This window comes from Vipera berus, assembly GCF_964194415.1.
Source record: "Vipera berus genome assembly, chromosome: 4".
NCBI lineage: Eukaryota > Metazoa > Chordata > Lepidosauria > Squamata > Viperidae > Vipera > Vipera berus.
The window spans coordinates 59,808,425-59,832,527 of NC_138206.1; the positions used below are offsets into that span (position 1 = coordinate 59,808,425).

The following is a 24,103-nucleotide window of genomic DNA, read 5'->3' on the forward strand; positions in this document are numbered from 1 at the left end:
GAAAAGATCATAAATTGATTGAAATATTATCAAATCTTTCTTATATTCATTGTGATTACTCATTTGCCTGGGATAATTTAACTACATTGGAAAATGTGAAGGAAACTACAATTATACTAACTATATGACTTTGCTGATTTCATTTCTTATTTTTTTTTCTTCTTTGTGAAATGTTGCTGATTTTACTTTTTTATGCTTTCAAGTCAGCGTTCTGACTTGAAAGCCTTCTTGAATGCATTTGGGTTAATATAAAAGAAAAAAGGAGTGACATTGCGTTCCCACAGAGAGGGCCTCCTCAGGGTGCCACCAGTCAGGGAATGCAGATTGGTGGCCCCCAGGGGGAGGTCTTTCTCTGTGGGCGCCCCGGAGCTATGGAACCAGTTACCGGTTGAGCTCCGGACGGCGCCCGATCTTCGCTCCTTTCGCCGCGATCTGAAAACATACCTGTTCGAACAAGCCGGCCTGGCCTGAGGGGGGATTGGTGGGGTTTTTACTATCACTTTATTGGGGTTTTATTAATGTATTTATTGTTGGGCATGTATTTAATTACTTTTTAATTTTTGTAGCTTTGTGTTTTATTCTTGCCCTGTACACCGCCCTGAGTCCTTCGGGAGAAGGGCGGTATACAAATATTAATAAATTAAATTAATTAAATTAATTGCCATAGATGTATACTACATGCCACCCAACCAAGCAGAGGAAATAGATTAATATTTTCCTAACCAGTTAACTATGGTGTGCAGGAAACACACCACAGTAGTAATGGGGACATCAACTGGGAGATAAACTCTGCAGTTAATGGGAGATCAAAAAGGTTCCTGACAAGCCTAGCTGAAAACTTTGGCATCCAAAAAGTAGAGAAGGGAACTAGAGGGTCAGCTATACTGAACTTATTTCTGAATTAACGGAGATGAAATAATAGAGGGGTTTGAAATTATAGGAACTTTCTGGATAAAAAGCTAGACAACATGACTAGACTTCAGAAGTAAAAAGCTACAGAAGCCTTTTGAAGGATTGTGTCAGGAATGCTATAAAGTTCATGAAAGCTCTCATTCTTGCAATGGTTTGGAAGTCTCCCTTCTCCAAATCATGAGACTGGAAGAAGGAGTCCTCTGAACCAGTTTGAGAATGGGACCGATTTGCAGGTTGGCATGAGATGGCCCGAGTAGGAAGGCTGTGCCTTATATCAGCTGAGCACGCCTGTCAGGTGCTGCAGAAGAACAGAAAGGCAAGGGGAACCTGGATGTGGTGGGTGGGGCGAAGGCTGGAGCCTCCCAACCTGTGGCACTTGCCATACACCAATGGGCGCTCGACCTCACAGGGCCTTTACCATATTCTGAGGCACCCTGTCCTCTGGATAACAACCCGCACAGTTGCTTAACAACTACAACTGGGAGCGCCAGGATTGTGGTCATTGAGCAAAGCAGTCATAAGCGCGACTGATTTTGCTCAAAGGCTGAAAGTTTGGCCCCAATTGTTATAAGTTGAGGACTGCCTGTGCTTTCAAGGAAATATACTGAATTCTATACAGCACAGATAATTTATAATTTGTTTATGTAGTATAAATTTGATTTGGTCTCTTAATTCATGGTAATAAAATATTTGAATTTGTTTATTTACATCCCACCTTTTATTATTTTTACAAATAACTCAAGGTAGCAAACAGTTCTAACACAATTTCCTCTTCTTGTTTTCCCTATAATAACAACCCTGGGATGAGTGAGAGTGAAAAGTCACCCAGCTGGCTTTCATAGCTGGCTTTCATAGTTAAGGCGGGACTTGAACTCATGGTCTCTGTTTTTTATCTTTCTTTCTTATTTATCCAATATTTCAGAACTAACTTAATATAATGTTTACCATACGGTCACAGTGTGATATATAGACACAATGTAATGCTTATGTACTAAACTTCTTAGTTCTAAACTACAAACTTTTTTTAAAATCAAAATAATTATAGCAGCAGTTAAATTATTTATAAAATGTGCTTACTTTTTTTTTAAAAAAACAACCTAATAGATATCTTCCCCTGAAAGTCTAGCAGCCTAATATGAATTTATTAAAGAACAAACATATGCCTTTCTTTGATGAATAAACTGGGCCAAATTTTAGTAATGATCATACTTTATTCATAAAAGACTCAAAAGTTTGGAAGGAGAGTTTAGAGCCAATTGTCTATACAATGTTTAACAAACTATAACCAAGACATAATAATTTATTGATCTCTTCAGAGTTGGAAAGATTAGATTTTCTTTCAAATCTTACCTTAACATCTCATGGCTATGTTAGGGTTGTTTTGTTTTTAAATATGCTAATAGAAGCTTTGTTTCTGTTTTTGTTTTCAGTTGAATATTCCTTAAATTAAGGGACTTTTAGTTAAATATAAGATAAATTGGCCTTCCCAAGCTTAGTAATGGTTCTGGTGCTTTACATTTCAGAGTTGGGGGCATATATTAAAAAAAACATATAATGCTTACAGTTATCACTGGGCTCTTTTTGAAAAGTGGTATTTTTCCCCCTGGCACTTCTTAGATGACTGTATGACCATGTTCTTTAAGTATGTTTTGAAAAGTAAAAGTAATATGAGTCTAGCCCGTCAGGGATATTTTTCTGGCTAATGTTTGCCTCACCATCAATCCACTGATAGTAAAATACCCAGGTTTTTCTTCCTGTAGATTGCATGGCTGAATTCTTTTTAATTGTAGGAATTATATGATCTTTGACAGCCACAATGAGTTCTAATTAAAGATGTAATGCTTATACCACTATTGTATTCATTGTGGATATCACAATTCAAAGAGGATTTTTATATACTGCAGAAGTATAACTTATGCATAGGAGAGTAATAGGAATTACGAAGGCACTGGAAAAAACAAATGTATGAAAAATACTGGGATAACACTTTAATTATAATTATAAATGTAGAGGTATACAAGACATCTGGAAAAGAAGGAACAGTTATTTAAATTATTACTTGTGGTTAAGATATAGCAGATTTAATTAAATGAATATTGCTTTAAGTCAAATTTAAAAATAATCTCTAATTAGTTCAACAGTGGTTAAGTCTTGTCATGCAACCCTTATTATTAAGAAGTCCTTGGGACAAAAATATGTAAATATCATCTATGCTCTGTGTGGCCCCTAAACCTCCTCAGGAGCAATCCATTGAAATGATTTACTGTGGCAAAGTTTTTGATGTCTTTTATGATTGAAGATTTGCAATACACATATCAAGCTATTTAATGCTGAAATTTGCAAATATGTTCAAAAATAAAGCCTTGTCCATCCCACTCCAATATCATGACCAGGCTGTCTTTTAATAAATTAAGTACATAAATTCAGCTTCTAAGAAGAAAACAATTTTAAGTAATGGGTGTTCTGCTCCAAACATGGACTTGAATTTTGACTTTTATTATTTTACTCTTCAGATGAAATAAGAATTAACCAGCCTTCTTTAACTGATTCACTTTTTTGTTTATTCAATGCTAGACAAACTGGTGTCTGAATATCAGATTATATCAGATTGTAATAAAACCTGGTCATGGGAACAGAGCCTTGGTGGATCAGTGGGCTAATGCCTCCTTAAGTAACACCAGCTGCCTGCAATTAGTGCAGGTTCACATCCCACCAGGCTCAAGGTTGACTCAGCCTTCCATCCTTCCGAGGTAGGTAAAATGAGGACCCAGATTGTTGGGGGCAATAAGCTGACTTTGTAATAATGCCGCTTGGGGGGGCGGGGGCGAAAGCCCTAATAAGCAGGCATATTGCTAAGCCCATTTGATTTGTGCTTAGATTGTAAGCCGCCCTGAGTCTTCGGAGAAGGGCGGGATATAAATGGGATTAAAATAAAATAAATAAAAATAAAAACTCTATTAGAGAGACAACAGCCATTGCAAAACCTAAGTTCAAGTCCTTTACATCGAAATGACTTCTCTTGGAGAGTTAAATGTGAATTTACATAGCCTGCTTCATTGAGAATTATTAACTATAAGAGTAAGCTATTTGTTTGAGCCTGATCATCTCTGCATTTTATGATTTCTACTGGGCACTCTCCAGCTGAAAACAATGTGTGGTTGTTTGTGGGAAAGATTTATTTTCACATCTTGCCCAGCAACAATGCTTCTGAGAGAATGAGAAAAGTAACAGAAACAGTTGCTTCTTATTTATTAGAATCTGCACACTCGAGCAGCAAAAACACTCCAGCAAATGAATAAAATAAACGCGTTTGAGACATTAACACAATTTATTGCTTTCAGCTTTCAGTTTCAAGCTGAGTTTGATGTGATCTAGAGTTGCTTGGTGAGGGAGAAATAGAAGAGCTGACTTCCAATTTTTTGCAATTGTTTTGTCGGAAGAGCCATTTCAATGTAGTTGCTGTTATCCCATCTTCAAGAAAGTGCACTAGGTGGCACTGTTGGAATGCAAGGAAGATCTTAATCAGCAATCAATTTGTTATGCAAGTCCTGAAATTCAGATTCAGGAAAAGTTAGAAAAGTTTGTGTCAAGGAACATATCCCATTTATTGTTTGGAGTATGCTATTATCTTATTCCCTTTTGGTATAAACAACATAATGCAGAGAAAATAAAAAGCAGTAAGCAAAAAAAAATTGAAGTCAAGAGATAAGAAAAAAAAAGAAAAAGGAGCTCTTAAGTAAATTTAATTTATATCAGTCCTCTTCAGTATAACTTCACAGCTTTCAGTCTTGAGAAGCTATTCTTTCTTTCACTCTTGTTCGTTTACTGATTCATGCATTGTCTTTTGTTTGTCAGATTTCTAATCTCTTTCAGTCTACATCAGCTCTGTTTAATCACAATTTTCTTGGCCCACTCCTTCCTCTCAACCCACTCACTTTTCCTTAATATGTTTGTTTTGTGATTTAATCTTTATTTATTCTCTTCACCAAACCACGCAATGTACTTCTTTTGTACTGAGTACTGATTTTTATATTCAATCTTTTCTCACTCTTTGGATATCTTTACTGATCACATTTTTAATTTAACTTGATGTTACCCAACTGTAGCGTGCCCAGATATTTGTAGGTTTCATCCTGATGGCTCCTGATGGTTTGGCTATTCAGCATTTCAGTTTCATTGCTATGTGTGACTTTTCCTTGGTTTATTGCTAGTGTAGCACGTTTCTCTAAATCATCTACGCTAAATATTCTTCCAATACTTGTCAATGATTGGATTTTAATTTCTGATTTTCCATAAAACTTCAGATCATCCATCTAAAGCAGATGCAAGATTTTATTAGAACTTTTTGCTGATTTGTAGCCAAGATTCGTGTTTTTTTTCAAAATCACTGAAAGTGGCTCCACAGCTATGACAAATAATAAGAGTAATAATGAGTCACCCTACAACTGTGGTGGCGAACCTATGGCACACGTGCCACAGGTGGCACGCAGAGCCCTCTCTGTGGGCACGCATGCCATCCCCCCCCAGTCCTGGGCCTTCAGCTGGATTTTTTAAAACCATTTCGCTTTAGGCCTCCGTCGGGAAAAAAAATGTGCAAAAAAAAAAGGTTCAATCAATCCAATTTCAGCTTCTCGCAGGGAAAAAAAAGATCTCGCAAAGTTGGAATTGATTGATTGAACTTTTTAGTTCCACCTAGTTTGCTGTTACCACCGCAGCCACGCCCACCCAATGGGCCAGGACTACCCAATTGGCCACACCCACCCAATGGCCACACCCACCCAATGGGCCACACCCACCCAATGGGCCACGCCCACCCAGCACCCGATGATACACAAGTAGGTTTTGTGTTGCAGTTTGGGCACTCGGTCTCTAAAAGGTTCGCCATCACTGCCCTAGAAGATGCCTCTCCTAATGCTGACAAATCCATATTTTTCATTTCCAGTCACCAGTTCTGCCTTCCACTGCTTCATTATTTTTCTTACAGACATTCTAATGTTTCTAATGACACCAGTTGTCTGCAAACATTTGATAACCCACTATATAGTAATGAATCAAATGCCTTTTATAATCAAACCATATGAAAATTTGCTTTTGGCCTTTTGCAATTCTTCAAAACCAATTTATCACTCAAAATTTGATCTTTTGTATCTCTGCTTTTCCTTTTATTTCCTTTTTCTTCTATTGGAACAAGGTAATTTTCTTCTAAATAATCTTGCGTTTTGCCTGCCATCATGCTGGTGAGTAATTTAAACATTGTTGGTAAGCGTGTTATTGGCCTGTAGTTTCCTGGTGTTGTCCCTTTCACTGGTTTGTTATGAATCAAATTAAGATCTGTCAATTATTTCAATAGTTCATTAGGCTGTTTAGCTGTAAACTATTTGAGCCAAAAGCTATGCAGTTAATAATTTCCAGGCATTATCCTATTTATTCATTTCCACTTGATTTTTAACCATTTCTGCTGATGTTATTGGCTCTTCCATTTGATTTTTACTAAATTAATTTTCAAATTCTTTTATCCACCTTGCATTCTTTTTGAGTTTCCCATATGTCTTTCCAAAACGATTGTTTCCTTTTTATTTGGTTTTCCATTTTCAGAATTTCTGTTGCCATTTATACTTCGGTAGAATTGCTTCTGGTCTGATTGAAATAGGTGATTTTATTTAAATTGGATGATCTGTCAGTGTTCCACACTTTTGCTGTTATTTGCTCCTTTAAGATTTCTAAAAAATGATTTCTTCCATTTTTCTTGTGCTAAGACAATTTTATTTATTAGGCTTATCTTGTACTTTACATTCTTCAGGTTTTGCTCTTTCATTTTCTGTAAATTATTCACATCTGATCTTATTTTTTTTTATTTTGATCTCCAGTCTGATCTTCCACTTTGGAATTGCATTTGATTTTGATTTTGGATTTCTTAGTTTTATATTTAGTTTTTCTGTAATCACTACTGCTGTACTGTAGGCAACCTGATTGGCCTTTTTGATACATGTTATTTTAATCCTTGGAGGGGCCTTATTCACATCCTTCATTATAGGTGGCAGATCTTTTGTGGGCATTACTTTCATTGGAAAAGTTTTGTCTTTCTACTGATAATTCGGCATATGTTATAATTTTCTCTTTTAATCCTTCTCTGGGGTGGGGTCAATTCAGAGGTTGGTTCTGGTATTTCATATAATACAGAGATAATTATTATAAGTAGTGATAGTAGTACTGTTAGTACAATACTGCCTGACTCCCAGCAACTGTTCACAAATATATAGCTATAATGAAGAGGTCCTTGGTGCTTTCTGAGCTTGGTTGTTTTCTTGCAAATGTTTCATTACCCAAACTAGGTAACATCATCAGTGCTAGTAGGATGATGTTACTTAGTTTTGGGAATGAAATGTCTGCAAGAAAACAATCAAGCTCAGAGAGCAACAAGGACCCCTCATTTCAATCCCAAGCTATAAATATTCTCTTTTATTAGTTGTAATTTAGTTTTGCTCAGTGAGAATACATTGGTTTACCCACACAATTTAATGTTAGAAAAGGCAGGGTGGTTACATATAAGATATACATAGCTGGCTGGAGTAAAAAAATGTTGTGACATATATTTATGAAATTATGATAGGTAAACTTGAGTAAGCCATATTTATATTTAAAATGACTGAAGCGATCTAAAAACCATAATGATGTGAATAAAGATCACTATTTTAGAATAATGTATTTTTAATAATGTATAAGTTTTTCCTATCTATAAAAAACATACAGGAAGCAAAGGGAAATATCAATGGTGATACACAGGGAGAAATCTTTACAGAAATTCCTGTTTAGAGAAATGTCTTATTCTTAAATCACATACTTATCCTATGTCATAGGACCTATGACGTTTTTTCAAAAAAATGGAAAATTATTTTATTTTATTTTATTTAAAAAGTTTTACAATACATTTTGACTTTAATCCCCCCTCCCCCACCCCTATCCAACCCTCCCTATCCCTCTCCCCCACTCCCTCCTCCCCCCCCGACTTTCCAGAGCTAAATACAGGGCATAAAATCGAAAAACAAACATAAACACCCCTATGTTATCAACAATAAACTATAAATTCTATCTCTCTCTAGCTCATATAAAATGAGTACCGTATATACTTGAGTATAAGCCGACTCGAGTATAAGCCGAGACCCCCAATTTCACCCCCAAAAACTGGAAAAAGTTATTGACTCGAGTATAAGCCGATCCGCCGTTCTGCAAGCCTGAATACACAGGAATACCCTGTGTGGCCGCGGCTCGTCGGCAGGTCTCCGTTCCTCCTGCCGACCTTTGGGGAGGTTTGGGCGCCTCCCCAAACCTCCCCAAACGTCGGCAGGTCTCCGTTCCTCCTGCCGACCTTTGGGGAGGTTTGGGCGCCTCCCCAAACCTCCCCAAACCTCGGCAGGTCTCCGTTCCTCCTGCCGACCTTTGGGGAGGTTTGGGCGCCTCCCCAAACCTCCCCAAACCTCGGCAGGTCTCCGTTCCTCCTGCCGACCTTTGGGGAGGTTTGGGCGCCTCCCCAAACCTCGGCAGGTCTCCGTTCCTCCTGCCGACCTTTGGGGAGGTTTGGGCGCCTCCCCAAACCTCTGCAGGTCTCCGTTCCTCCGCGCAGACCTGCCGACCTTTGGGGAGGTTTGGGCGCCTCCCCAAACCTCGGCAGGTCTCCGTTCCTCCTGCCGACCTTTGGGGAGGTTTGGGCACCTCCCCAAACCTCCCCAAACCTCGGCAGGTCTCCGTTCCTCCTGCCGACCTTTGGGGAGGTTTGGGCGCCTCCCCAAACCTCGGCAGGTCTCCGTTCCTCCTGCCGACCTTTGGGGAGGTTTGGGCGCCTCCCCAAACCTCCCCAAACCTCGGCAGGTCTCCGTTCCTCCTGCCGACCTTTGGGGAGGTTTGGGCGCCTCCCCAAACCTCGGCAGGTCTCCGTTCCTCCGCGCAGACCTGCCGACCTTTGGGGAGGTTTGGGCGCCTCCCCAAACGTCCCCAAACCTCGGCAGGTCTCCGTTCCTCCGCGCAGACCTGCCGACCTTTGGGGAGGTTTGGGCGCCTCCCCAAACCTCCCCAAACCTCGGCAGGTCTCCGTTCCTGTTTGGGGAGGTTTGGGCGCCTCCCCAAACCTCGGCAGGTCTCCGTTCCTCCGCGCAGACCTGCCGACCTTTGGGGAGGTTTGGGCGCCTCCCCAAACGTCCCCAAACCTCGGCAGGTCTCCGTTCCTGTTTGGGGAGGTTTGGGCGCCTCCCCAAACCTCCCCAAACCTCGGCAGGTCTCCGTTCCTCCGCGCAGACCTGCCGACCTTTGGGGAGGTTTGGGCGCCTCCCCAAACGTCCCCAAACCTCGGCAGGTCTCCGTTCCTGTTTGGGGAGGTTTGGGCGCCTCCCCAAACCTCCCCAAACCTCGGCAGGTCTCCGTTCCTCCGCGCAGACCTGCCGACGTTTGGGGAGGTTTGGGCGCCTCCCCAAACCTCCCCAAACCTCGGCAGGTCTCCGTTCCTGTTTGGGGAGGTTTGGGCGCCTCCCCAAACCTCCCCAAACCTCGGCAGGTCTCCGTTCCTCCGCGCAGACCTGCCGACCTTTGGGGAGGTTTGGGCGCCTCCCCAAACGTCCCCAAACCTCGGCAGGTCTCCGTTCCTGTTTGGGGAGGTTTGGGCGCCTCCCCAAACCTCCCCAAACCTCGGCAGGTCTCCGTTCCTCCGCGCAGACCTGCCGACCTTTGGGGAGGTTTGGGCGCCTCCCCAAACCTCCCCAAACCTCGGCAGGTCTCCGTTCCTGTTTGGGGAGGTTTGGGCGCCTCCCCAAACCTCCCCAAACCTCGGCAGGTCTCCGTTCCTCCGCGCAGACCTGCCGACGTTTGGGGAGGTTTGGGGAGGCGCCCAAACCTCCCCAAACCTCGGCAGGTCTCCGTTCTTCCTGCCGACCTTTGGGGAGGTTTGGGCGCCTCCCCAAACCTCCCCAAACCTCGGCAGGTCTCCGTTCCTGTTTGGGGAGGTTTGGGCGCCTCCCCAAACCTCCCCAAACCTCGGCAGGTCTCCGTTCCTCCGCGCAGACCTGCCGACGTTTGGGGAGGTTTGGGGAGGCGCCCAAACCTCCCCAAAGGTCGGCAGGAAGAACGGAGACCTGCCGAGGTTTGGGGAGGTTTGGGGAGGCGCCCAAACCTCCCCAAAGGTCGGCAGGTCTGCGCGGAGGAACGGAGACCTGCCGAGGTTTGGGGAGGTTTGGGGAGGCGCCCAAACCTCCCCAAACAGGAACGGAGACCTGCCGAGGTTTGGGGAGGTTTGGGGAGGCGCCCAAACCTCCCCAAACGTCGGCAGGTCTGCGCGGAGGAACGGAGACCTGCCGAGGTTTGGGGAGGTTTGGGGAGGCGCCCAAACCTCCCCAAACAGGAACGGAGACCTGCCGAGGTTTGGGGACGTTTGGGGAGGCGCCCAAACCTCCCCAAAGGTCGGCAGGTCTGCGCGGAGGAACGGAGACCTGCCGAGGTTTGGGGAGGCGCCCAAACCTCCCCAAACAGGAACGGAGACCTGCCGAGGTTTGGGGACGTTTGGGGAGGCGCCCAAACCTCCCCAAAGGTCGGCAGGTCTGCGCGGAGGAACGGAGACCTGCCGAGGTTTGGGGAGGCGCCCAAACCTCCCCAAACAGGAACGGAGACCTGCCGAGGTTTGGGGACGTTTGGGGAGGCGCCCAAACCTCCCCAAAGGTCGGCAGGTCTGCGCGGAGGAACGGAGACCTGCCGAGGTTTGGGGAGGTTTGGGGAGGCGCCCAAACCTCCCCAAACAGGAACGGAGACCTGCCGAGGTTTGGGGAGGTTTGGGGAGGCGCCCAAACCTCCCCAAACGTCGGCAGGTCTGCGCGGAGGAACGGAGACCTGCCGAGGTTTGGGGAGGTTTGGGGAGGCGCCCAAACCTCCCCAAACAGGAACGGAGACCTGCCGAGGTTTGGGGACGTTTGGGGAGGCGCCCAAACCTCCCCAAAGGTCGGCAGGTCTGCGCGGAGGAACGGAGACCTGCCGAGGTTTGGGGAGGTTTGGGGAGGCGCCCAAACCTCCCCAAAGGTCGGCAGGAGGAACGGAGACCTGCCGAGGTTTGGGGAGGCGCCCAAACCTCCCCAAAGGTCGGCAGGAGGAACGGAGACCTGGGGAGGTTTGGGGAGGCGCCCAAACCTCCCCAAAGGTCGGCAGGAGGAACGGAGACCTGCCGAGGTTTGGGGAGGCGCCCAAACCTCCCCAAAGGTCGGCAGGAGGAACGGAGACCTGCCGAGGTTTGGGGAGGCGCCCAAACCTCCCCAAAGGTCGGCAGGAGGAACGGAGACCTGCCGAGGTTTGGGGAGGTTTGGGGAGGCGCCCAAACCTCCCCAAACGTCGGCAGGTCTGCGCGGAGGAACGGAGACCTGCCGAGGTTTGGGGAGGCGCCCAAACCTCCCCAAACGTCGGCAAGTCTCCGTTCCTCCGCGCCCTGCCTGCCTGCTTCTTTCCGCTGCGGAAAGAAGCAGGCAGGCAAGGCGCGGAGTTTGGGGAGGTGCGCGCGCACCTCCCCAAACCTCCCCAAACTTCGGCAGGTCTCGGACGGCGGTGGCTTGGGAGAGGTGCGGGCGATCCCGGAAGCACCAAAGCCTCGGCCGCGCACAAGTCCTCGGTAAGTTTTTTTTGTTGACTGGAGTATAAGCCGAAGTGGAATTTTTCAGCCCAAAAAGTGGGCTGAAAAATTCGGCTTATACTCAAGTATATACGGTACAAACAATATTAATATTACAAATAAAGTAGAAAAGAAAAAGAGGAAAACAGAAAAAGAGCTTTACTCAAAATAAATTTTCTTAATCCCAGTCCTTATTCATATTAATTTCAAAAAAAAACGAAAAGAAAAAAAAACTTTCACCTGCTATTTGCATTCTCCCACCTTTCTCTAATTTCCAAACAAATTCTCAGTTACGCGCCAAAAGCGCCTATCTCTGTTAATCTTAATAATCTCTGACCAAACTAAACTATGATCAAAAATAGTTCTTGCATGTATCACGCCAAATGTCTCGCAGTTCCAAATCATCCTTAAGTTCAAATAAAAGTTCAAATAAAAAGAGTATATAAAAAAAGATTTAGGCAATCTCTAAGACAACTTGTTGTTAATTAGGAGCTTACATACCCATTCTTAGTTCAACACATACTTTAAGTCCATAACCCTAATATACTTTTCTAGCAAGCAAATAACGTCAATCTTAAATTGTGTAAAATATTTAAAAAAAACTTTCTTTCTCCTCTATAATAATTTTACTCCATTGACATTCTAATCTAAAAATTTAATCAGCAATCTTAACGCCCCAAAACTTTTGGAGCACCTCTGTCATGACCCCCAAAACTTCTTTAGACCGCTCTCCTCCCACATCTTCACTGTAAGCACACTTTGAAGATTCCATAACTTTCTGCTGGTCTTGCTCTTGCTCTCGTCTCGCTCTTCTTAGGGCGGCACGTGTCATCTTCTGGCCTCCTGCAGCAACCGATGAGACTGTGACTTGATCCCCTCCAACACCATTGTCCTCTGTCTGTCTATCTGCAACATCTTGAAGCTTTCCCACACCGTATCCTTTTGCAGCTTCCAAAAATGATAGGGGGGTTGCTTTTAACACATTACTATAAAAATCACGTGCCTGAGCCACAGTAACCAAACGATGTCTTTTACCTTCGTGCGTCGCCACCAATCCAACTGGAATCTCCCATCTAAACGTAATATCACGTTTCTTAAGTTCCTGTACTAGAAATGCAAAATCTTTCCTTCTCCTTAGGATCTTCGGAGGGATCTCTTTTAAAACCAAAACTTCTTGCTCAGCCACTACCAAATTAGTATCATAAGCAGCTTGAATGACTTCATCTCTAATTACTCTCTTTGTAAAATAGACCACCACATCTCTGGGTAACTTCCTCTGTCTTGCAATCCATGAATTTACACGAAAAACTTTGTCCATATTTCCCTCAATTTCAGATGCTGACTGGCCCAGTACCCCTTCCAGGGCCTCAGAAATCAGCTGCTTTAAGTCTTCTTTACCATTCTCCTTTAAACCCCTAATTCTAATAGCATACTGCATCTGATTATACTGAACAAGGCTCAATTCTTCGTCCATTTTATCCCTTATATTTTCATTTTCTAATACCTTTGCTTCTAATATAGAGTTCTTTTGACTGAGATCCTCCACTTTTATATCCAGCTGTAGCACACATTCAGCTACGGATTCAACCATAGACAAGATGTCCACCCTCATTGCTCTCAGCTTCTCTTCCATCGTCTTCTCCAATTTCTCCATTTTCTCCTCCATTTTCTCCTCCAGCTTTTTCAACTTTTCATCCATCATATCAGACATCAATTGTGCCTGCTTTCCAAGAGCGTCTTGTAAATCCTTAAGCGTCAATACCGGGGGAGATGCAGGAGGAAGCAAAGCTTGCAATGAGGTCTCTTGCACCAGGGAAGACCCCGCATTCCGAAGAGCTTTAGAAGTTTTAGCCGCCATCTTCCCCCACTTTCACTTATTACGCACTTTCACTTTAAAGCTATAAAATCCATTGAGCTAGAGAGTAAAAATAAAGAGTCCACTTCACCTTGACCTCCTGTACCGCTCTGCCTGCATCTTGATAATCAAAAGTATTTCCTTTTGGCAGGGGTGGTTGCTAACGCCTGGCTCTGCTCCAAAAATCCCAGAGCAGAGGCGCTGCGCAGCTCGGAGCAACCCAGGCTTCGGGGGGGCTCATCCTTCAGCTGCCCAAGCTCTCAGCTCAGGCGGCCCCGGAGAGCTCAACCCCTACCTGGGGCCTCACCCCCTCCTCTTCTCCCGAGGAGGGGGCTTCAAATCCATCTAAACAGCTGATCGGCGCTGTTTACGATGGAAAAACACAGCTGCGGAGCGGGCAGCCCGAAAACGGCTGTCTTTCAGCGTCGCGTCGCCACCGGAAGTCCAAAAATTATTTTATTTTAATAGATATATGGGATATATAAATGTAAGGGCTGATATTAAAGAACTAATATGTTGATTTGCTACTTGTGTTTCACAGAGGATTTCATTCCAGTTCCATACAAGATAGCACCTCCTCTGAAAATAGAAAGAATAATTCCTCCATACAATGGTTTTGGATCTGAAGAAGACTCTCTTTGCTCTTGCCTTAGCTTACTTCCTAAACCTCCCCAAAAGGACTTCAAGAAATTCATGGAAAAAGACAGGTATCTGAATAAAAGTGATACTCAGCACCTTTTCTCTCCATTTGAGTAAGAGACAGGAAGAGATCCCCATTTTTTTTCATAATGTCAGTACAAATGGGTAATTGTAGCAGTCAGGTAGAAAACAAATCCTATTAACAAAGGTTATGATCTCCTAATATTAATCTCCTAATATATTGTCATTAATCTTAAATATTTATAAGAAAATTCTAAGAACCATTATAGTCCATTTATCTCTTCTGGCCTCCACTGTATAATCATTTATATATCCTCTATCATGCTCTATTTTCCAATGGGATTTACAAAGCAATTTTTGGAATTAGGATATCTAGATCATTGTATACTGCATGGGTAAATTTTATGAATTAATGGAGAAAGCCTTGCTAAGGAATATCTTACAGCTAGGGATTTCCCCACATATTTGAGTTTTTCCTTATAGAGTACAGTTACAGATCAGTATGCTTCATGACCATCTCCCTAAAACTTCAGTATCTTGGCTTCTTCAGGGAAGTGTTCTTAATAATTGGGTATTAATTTTGACAATGGCGAGTTAAAGTGCGATAGAATTTAATGTTTTATTGTTGTTAGGATATTTTAGATTATGTTTGTTTGTAGTTTTATACCCTGTATTCAGCTCTGGGAAGTCGGGGAGGGGGGAGGGGAGGGGAGGGAGGGGTTGGGGAGAGGGGAGGGGAAGGAGGGGGTTTTTTTGTATTCAAAAATGTATTGTAAAACTTTTCAATAAAAAAAATAAATAATAATAATTGGGTATTAGAGTGCACTTAGTGCATTTAAACAACATATTTTTATTTTTTTATTTTAATTCCATTTATATCCCGCCCTTCTCCGAAGACTCAGGGCGGCTTACAAGCTTAGCAGTAGCCTTCATTCTATGTATATGCCTGCTTATTAGGGCTTTTGCCCCCCCCCAAGCGGCATTATTACAAAGTCAGCTTAATTGCCCCCAACAATCTGGGTCCTCATTTTACCTACCTCGGAAGGATGGAAGGCTGAGTCAACCTGGAGCCTGGTGGGATGCGAACCTGCACTAATTGCAGGCAGCTGGTGTTACTTAAGGAGGCATTAGCCCACTGCTCCACCAAGGCATCAAGGACTAGAAGCCCAGCAAAATCCCTGTGCTGTTCCTAAGAATGTTTCTTTGAGCCTCTTTTCAAAGCAGCAAGATATTTACATTGTGTAACTGTCCCCAAACTCCAAAGGGCACTAATTTTAGCATGCTGCAATGCACTTCCCACAGCAGTTTTGGAGGGCCAAAATTGAATTAACATAAATCCTGATGATGGGATGTTATTTTACAAAATGAAATTATCTGTTTCTCCAGGTAAAGAGAAAATGAAACACACAGTTTTGAAAAAATTTTCTTCTGCTTTTTCAGACAAGGCCTTGAAAGTAATATTTTGCGGTTCCTTGCACAACATATTACTTCTGATCCCATCGCTAAAGATCGGAAGTTCATTATTTCTTATTTTCTAAGTGATGACACTATTTCAGTGTTTGAACCTCCCCAAAGAAATACAGGTAAGAGAGCAATTCTGTTGCAAGCATCACTGATGAAGAGGATAGAGCAGGAGTCTTCAAACTTGCCCTTTTATGACTTGTGGACTTCAACTCCCAGAATTCCTCAGCCAGGCCTGCTGGCTGAGGAATTCTGGGAGTTGACGTCCATAAGTCACAAAAGGGCCAGGTTTGAAGACCTCTGGGATAGAGATTGTCTTTTACTTATAACTGTGATTGGGACTGAATTGTTGTCATTAAGCGATGCAGTCATAAGGCATTAGTGCATTGCTTAGCAAAAGCAACCCTTGCTGGCTTTGTTAACTGAATCCCACAGGTGTTAGAATGGATATAGAAAGTCTACACATCCCTGTTAAAATGGCAGTTTTTGAGATGTAAAAAATTATCAGACCAAGATAAATCACTTCAGATTTTTTCCCACCTTTAATATAACATGTAAGCCTTATAATTTAATTGAAAAGTAAACTCAAATCTTTTAGTGGAGAAAAATAAAATAAAAATAAAAATCTTTCAATAACATGGTTGCGTAAGTGTGCTCAGCCTCTTATAAATAGGAATGTTGCTGTGTTCAGAATTAACCAATCACATTCAAACTGATTGTAAATAGTAATCAGTACACACCTAACATCAGTTAAAGTGTCTGATTAAGCCCATATAAAGTTCAGCCATTTTAATAGGATTTTTCTGACATTTACCCAGTTGCCTCTTAGAGCAAAAGCCATGGTCTACAAAGAGTTTAAAAAGCATCAAAGGGATCTCATTGTTGAAAGGTAACAGACAGGAGAATGATACAAAAACATTTCCAAGACATTGGATATATCATGGATCACAGTGAAGACAATCATCAAGAGGAGAAAATATGGGACAACAGTGACATTACCTAATGGTGGATATCTCTCCAAAATTGATGAGAAAACAAGAAGAAAACTGCTCTGAGAGCCTGCCAAGAGGCCTACAGAAACATTAAAGAAGCTGCAGGAATTTCTGACGTACTGGTTGTGTACGCCATGTGACAGAAATCTCCCGTGTTCTTCATATGCCTGGGGGATGGGGCAGGGTGTGGCAATACAAGCTTTTTCTTACAAAGCAAAACATTCAAGCCCGGCAACATTTTGCAAAAATCTACATCAAGTCTAAGAAAGCGTGTGGGAAAATGTTATGGTCTGATGAGACAAAGGTAGAATATTTTGGCCATATTCCAAAAACTATATTTGGTGCAAAAACAACACTGGGCATCATCAAAAGTACACCATACACACACAGTGAAGAATGGTGGTGGCAGCATTTTGATTTAGGATTAATTGTCTTCAGCTGCAACTGGGTTCAAGGTGGAGGGAATTATGAACAGTTCTAAACATAAGTCAATTTTGGCACAAAACCTTCAACTAAAATGCTGAAGATGAAGAGGAATGTCACTTTTCAACATGACAATGTCCCAAAACATACCTCCAAATCAACAGAACAGTGGCTTCACCAGAAGAAAATCAAAGTTTTGGAATGGCCCATGCAGAGCCCGAACCAGAATCCAATTGAAAATCTGTGGGGTGACCTGAAGTGGGCCATGCGCAGAAAATGCCTTCGCAATCTGACATATTTGTGCTTGTGCAAGGGAGAGAGGACAAAGATTCTCAAGACAAGATGTGCCATGCTGATAAGCTCCTACCTGAACAGACAATGCTGTCATAAAATCAAAAGCTGTTTCAACAAAGTATTAGTTTAAGGGTGTGCAAATGTATGCAATCATGTTTTTGTAAGTATTTTTATTTTTCCTCTCTAAAAAATTTCAGTTTGTTTTTCAACTGCCTACAGATTATATTACTGGTGGAAAAAAATTGGAAGTGATTTATCTTGGTCTGATTTTTGTTTTTACATCTCAGAAATTTGAAATTTTGATGGCGGTTTGTACACTTTTTGCCATCTATTTCCACACAAGCTAGATCTCTTTACTTGGGACTTATTAAGTGGTCTCTACAATTATAATATTGGCCTATTCCTTGGATAATCAGGCTCCTTTGGTGGTTCGTGAGCGCTTATGATTTGGTCATATCTGTTTTAGCGGTTTGGCGATGTCATATGTAAGCATGTAAATATACCGGTAAATGTTTTCATGTTAAAGACGTCAAAGTTATATTACACCATTTATTTCAAAATCATGGAATCTGACTAGGGGTGGCGGCAGAAGAATGGTTATATTAGGCATGGGGAATAATCACAAAAATTATATTCAATGACTAAAATTGTATTATCCCAGATATCAAAGGTTGGATTCAAGAGATCTGTAACATTAATTTTTGAAAAGGCTGTTTTTTCTATTAACTAAAAAATGATTCAATGCATTTCATTGGCACATATTTCATAATACCTTACAAACACAGATATACAGTATGTTTAATCTGACACATTAAATTCTTTTTATTTTATTTTTGTTTAAATAATAATAATAATAATGCCTGGAGACAGCAGAATAGATGAGAAAGAACTGGAGAAGATAACAAAATACAAAGACCTACAAATAGAAATAGAAAGTCTGAGGCAAAGGCAAGCAAGGGTAGTACCAATAGTAATAGGTGCCTTGGTGCAATCCCAAAACAACTGGAGCACCACTTGAACATCATTGGCATTGACAAATTAGCCATTAGTCAACTGTAAAAGGCGGCCTTACTAGGAACTGCTTCCATCCTGCAACGATAACTGTAATACCTTCAAACATCCACATCTGCCTATCCCAGGTCCTTGGTAAGGACTCAATAGGTAGACAAAAATGCCAAATCCAGTCTGAACATCTGGGTGACTGTGCGATGATCATCATCAACAACAACAACAACAATAATAATAATAGAATTAGAAGGGACCAGACCATGCAGGTCTTCTAGTCTTATTCTAGTCTATTCTTATTCTAAGAATAAGAATAAGAATGTTGGAAGGGACCTTGGACGTCATCTAGTCCAACCCCCTGCTCAGGCAGGAAACCCTATACCATTTCAGACAAATGGCTGTCCAGTCTCTTCTTAAAAACTTCCAGTATTAGAACATTCACAACTTCTGGAGGCAGGTTGTTCCACTGATTAATTGTTCTGTCAGGAAATTTCTCCTTAGTTCTAGGTTGCTTGTCTCCTTGATTAGTTTCCATCCTTTGCTTCTTGTCCTGCCTTCAGGTGCTTTGGAGAATAACTTGACTCCCTCTTTGTAGCAACCCCTGTGATATTGGAACATTGGAAAATACATTTATTGGATATCTGTATTGAGTTCTATTTTCTTACATTGCAATACAATTATAAAAATAAAATTCAAATCATTTTAGTCAATATTTTCCTAACCAGCCTGCTGTAATCCTTCTAGTTTCTCCCAAAGTGATAGTATGATTCTCAGTGGTTCATGAAAATTTCTAAAAATGGTGAGTTTGATCATTGTGGTGAAGTAAAAGAAGAATGTCATTTGGTTATGTTAACATTGTGAATATAGCAGGAAACCTGGGGCAGGGAGGAAATGAACGTTAATAATTGTTAGATCGAAAGAGTAGTGTGCTCATGGTTTTCTCATTATAGGAGTTATTGGTGGGAAATTCTTGGAAAGAAGCCGCATTAAAAAGCCTGGGCAAGAGCTTTATACAAGTGAGCCGTCTGAATACTACACAGCTAAGGACCTGTTTGTTGGAGCCAAAGTGTGTTTCCATGGCCACGTCCTTCTTTTGGTGGATGCTGATGAATATGCTTTCAACTACATGGAGAAGCATGCAAATGAGGCAAGCTATGTTTGCTAATCCTTATTCTTTGAAGGCCTATGTGGCTTTATTATCTTGCCTAAATAAGGTCGGCTCTGAAGACCTTTGTTTATATGCTGAGGATCAAAAGAGCCATCATTGTTTTATTTTGTAAAAAAATAATATGCTCTATGAGTAATACATGCTACACTATGAGTTTGGTAAATGCCATGGAGTTTATTTTGTGCCTGAAGTTTACAGACTGATTTTTCATAATGTTCTAATCCTACCTTTGTTGTAAGGAAGAAAGAATAGTAGTAACAAAAAGGGAGCTACTGATAAGGCCTGTGTTGTATCAGTTTATTTCCCCATACCAAATACAAAGAGGCTAAAGCTAATCAAACAAAATCCCTAAGAATATTTGATTATTGTTATGACTGCTTGTTTGCTATAGCATTCATGCAAAGCCTATTGGATAAAGAACAGCTAAACAATGAAAAGATAAAACTAGCCTGATGAAAGTTTGGCAGAATTGTAGGATTTCTTTTTTACTTTTTTTATTTTAATCCAGAAACTAAACAGTATTATATATCACTTCTATTTGATGCTTATAGCTGCTTAATGTATTCTGTTGAAATAGGCATATTTTTAAAAGGCCATATATTGTGATAACATTTTCTCAAGTTAAAAAGAATTTACAATGCCATTGTGCAAATATATACAAGTGAAAATAAGCAATGCTAAAATTCAGATCCATTTCAAACATACTGGAGATCATGCTACAATAGTTGCCTAACCCATAAATCTGATGTGACTTAGCTTTTGTCTTGAATGCAAATTAGATGCAGGACAAAATGGTATCTCACTCTTTAAAATCATTACCATTTGTTTTTGCCAGTTATTAGTGCACAATGAATGTTTTTAGAATTTCTCACTGGAACAGGCTGAGTTTTAATTTGGGGTTTTATATTTTTTCAGGGATTTAATTTAATCTTTTTTAATTGTTCTTAATTTTTGTATTGATTTTATATACCCTGTAAACCGCCCTGAGTCCTATGAGAAAGGGCGGTATATAAATTCAATAAAATTCAAATTCAAATTCAAAATATTGGTATTTTCAGTAGGAAAATATTGCATATGACTAGGAGAGCAGAGTAGTCAACTACAAGTCTTACAGGTATTAGTCTAATTTTTTAAATTTAAATTTTAAAGTTCAGAACTGGCATTGGATCAGTCCAAGTCCTGTGCAAGTTGTTTGTTCTCTCCAGTTCTTTAACTTCTGGGTTTTGTTTTCTGCATTCTAGCAATGAAATGTTCTTATTAACAATCTGACAAATTGTCTTGCTTTCACAATAGTATCCCCTGGATATGTTTTGCTGTCTTAATTCCTCACAGAACAAGCCAAGAGTTACAAAAATACTAAGTTTTCAAAATACCTCCTTCCTAATACTTTGGGGTGTGGGGGTGTGGGGCTTCGAGATGTTTTTGATTCGTAGACTAGTCTTTGCAATTTTCTTGGGAAGACTTTTTTTAAAACGATTTGCCATTGTCTTCTTTCTAGTGTTGACAAGAGTGGCTGGCCCAAAATTACCCAGCTGGTTTCATGCCTAAAGATTAGAACCAATACTTTTCCAGTTTCTATCCTGATGCCTTAACCTCTACACTAAATTGGCTCTCCACTTATGCTGTTATCCATGTTAAGACTCAGGAAAGAGCAGTGGTGATACAAGCTGAAACTGCTTGCTTTCCATATAAGAAAACTAGGAAAGTGCATGTGCAGTCTTGACAGTCTATTGGCACATGGCTCTCTGGCATTCTTAATAATTGGTAATTTGGAATTTAGTTTTAGCTTTTTTTAATGTTCAATAAGTATATGTCATAAGGAAAGAAATAATTTGGTGTCATTAGAATTAACCCTTGCACTACACTAGGTTAAATGGTACAGCAAGATCAACCTTGAACCTCCCTCATCTTTTTTTTTCTAGTATGCTATGGCCAACATCAATGAAATACTGAACAAATTGAAAGTTATAGGAGAACCTCGGTCAAGAGAAATTAAACAGATTTTTGCAGCCGCTGATCCTCAGAGCACTTACATGATTGATTATGATGAGTTCAGGTAAGATCCTGAGCATCCAAACAAACAGCAATTTAATTCATTTAAAACTTAATAGGGCGTATTATGTTTTATTTATTTGTTTGTATATTTGTATCTCACCTCTATTATTTTTACAAATAACACAGGGCAGCAAATATATACAACATACTTTCCTCCTCTTCTTTTCCCCACAACAGCCCTGTGATGTGAATTGGGCTGAGAGACCGATTGACCCAAAGTCACCTCGCTGGCTTTCATGACTGAGGCAGGACTCAAACTCATGGTCTGCCGGTTTCTAGCTGGGTGTCTTAACTACTAGAGCAAAGTAGCTCTTTTTTGTTGTATTAATTCTGTGATATTCTCTTGTTTATAAAGAGAGGGAGAGAATTTACTTAGCTATAGATGTTCTCTGTTGCATGGACCACAAAAACTAGTGCAAAGTATTTTGTAGTACCACAGGGACCACGTATTAATTTTTATGTAGAATATTGTTAAAAGGAACTTTCTAACACATGAGCTGATATGCTCTTAACTATTCATCCATTTAGCATGTTTTGTTTTAAATAACCCTATTATGAAAGATTTTTCCCAGAGCAGAAAAGGCAATTAAACCTTGGTCAATCTATATATAGAAGAAAATGTTATGTTCAGAACTATAGACAATATTTAATTTAATTTAATTTAATAACATTTATATACCGCCCTTCTCCCTGAGGACTCAGGGCGGTTCACAGGGCAGAATAAAATAGCGAATACAAACATTAAAATAAGATTAAACAAATTGCCCTAGTTAAAAACAATATAAATACAACACTAAAAACCCCCAGAAAAGTTAAAAAACGAAAAATAAAATAACCCCAACACTCCCCCTCAGGCTAGGCCGGCTTGTACAAACAGAAATGTCTTGAGATCGCGACGAAAGGAGCGAAGATCGGGCGCCATCCGGAGCTCAACCGGTAGCTGATTCCACAGCTCCGGAGCGCCCACAGAGAAGGATCTCCCCCTGGGGGCCACCAATCGGCATTCTCTGATCGGTGGCACCCTGAGGAGGCCCTCTCTGTGGGAACGCACAGGGCGCAGGGAGCTTGATGCCGGCAGCAGATGTTCCCTGAGGTACTCCGGCCCCATGCCATGGAGTGCTTTAAATACCGTTACCAGTACCTTGAATCTCACCCGGAAGACAACTGGCAACCAATGCAGCTCACGGAGCAGAGGCGTAACGTGGGAGTATCGGGAGGCTCCCAACACCACTCTCGCGGCTGCATTCTGTACCAGTTGGAGCTTCCGAGTAGTCCTCAAGGGCAGCCCCATGTAGAGAGCGTTGCAGTAGTCCAGACGAGAGGACACGAGCGCATGAGTGACCGTGCATAAATCGTCCCGGCTAAGATAGGGCCGCAACTGACGCACCAGGCGAACCTGGTGGTTGAATTCAACATGCCATTTTTTAATGCTATGCTTTACATGGATTAAGGCTGAAGAGTCCTTTAACAAGGAGCCCTATCAGGAACCTGAAGAAAGTTCATGAATAAGGCCGTTCCTTCAGGGTCACCCTGTACGAGTAATCCTCGACATGCAACCATAATTGAGCCCAAAATTTATACCACTAAATAAGGCAGCTGTTAAGTGAGTTGCACCTCATTTTATGAAGTTTTTTGTCAACAGATATTTGAAATGATGCAGTTGTTAAGTGAATTGCGCAGTCATTAAGCTAATCCGGCTTTCTCCGTTGACTTTGCTTGTTGGAAGTTGGCTGGGAAGGTTACAAATGGTGATCACATGACCTTGTCATAAATACATGCCAGTTGCACAGTGCCTGAATTTTAATACCATGACTATGGGGACAGTGCAACAATTGTAAGTGTGGCAACCAATCGTAAATCACTTTTTCAGTGCCATTGTAACTTCAAATGGTCACTTAATGAATGGTTGTAAGTCGAGGACTATCTGTATAGAATTGTATTCCAGGGGATTCAGAGATGTACCTTATCAGAAGATATTTGATGAATCTATCTAGATTATGCTGCTGTAGTGAAAGAAAATCTGAAAGTCATGTGTGCACATTACTGTAACTGTGAGAGTTCCTTCTTCTTGGAAAGTTATGCTGTTCTCCTGTTAAGACTTAAAACAATCTTATTTACAAATCAGTGCCTTTAAGCAAGACACAGTGCAATTTTTTATCACTATTAGAATACAACTTCTAATGTAGGAATACAGCTTCAGTTGTTGAAGCTGACCATTTGGTTTATCATTCCTGACCACTGCAAAGTTTTAAGAAAACTAAAAATTTACTTCATCCTTTTTCCTTAGGTTGACAGAATAATTTTGAAAATAATACTGATCTCTCAACCACCCTGATACACCCAGTTTTATTATTTATAATCCAAAAACAAATCGTTTGGAGTTGCCCAGAGAAAATAAAAGATAAAAAAAATGTTCCTATCCCCAGATGTGCACAATCTAGACATCAGTCAATAACATATAATTTAGATTCTAAATTTAACTTAGATGGATTGTGCAAGTTTGAAGCATCATTCCTGGTTTATTAAACTTGCATCTTTATTTCCATATTATAATTCCATAATTCTTATCAATATTCTTAAAAGCAATCCTAAATTGAGTAGGTAAAAGTTCAGAAATATTGCCATGATATTTTTTCCATCTCATT

The 24,103-nt window shown here is 41.2% G+C and overlaps 1 protein-coding gene across 1 annotated transcript in view; it reads left to right on the forward strand.

Moving 5' to 3' along the window:
- EFHC2 (EF-hand domain containing 2) overlaps positions 1 to 24,103 on the forward strand; it is a gene marked incomplete at its 5' end in the record, with an annotated part of 59,116 nt that overhangs the window by 23,000 nt on the left and 12,013 nt on the right. The window contains 4 exons of the mRNA XM_081326301.1: positions 13,942 to 14,107; positions 15,501 to 15,643; positions 19,186 to 19,382; positions 21,326 to 21,459. Coding sequence (XP_081182427.1) covers positions 13,942 to 14,107; positions 15,501 to 15,643; positions 19,186 to 19,382; positions 21,326 to 21,459 — 640 coding nt within the window. The remainder of the gene's footprint in view (positions 1 to 13,941; positions 14,108 to 15,500; positions 15,644 to 19,185; positions 19,383 to 21,325; positions 21,460 to 24,103) is intronic.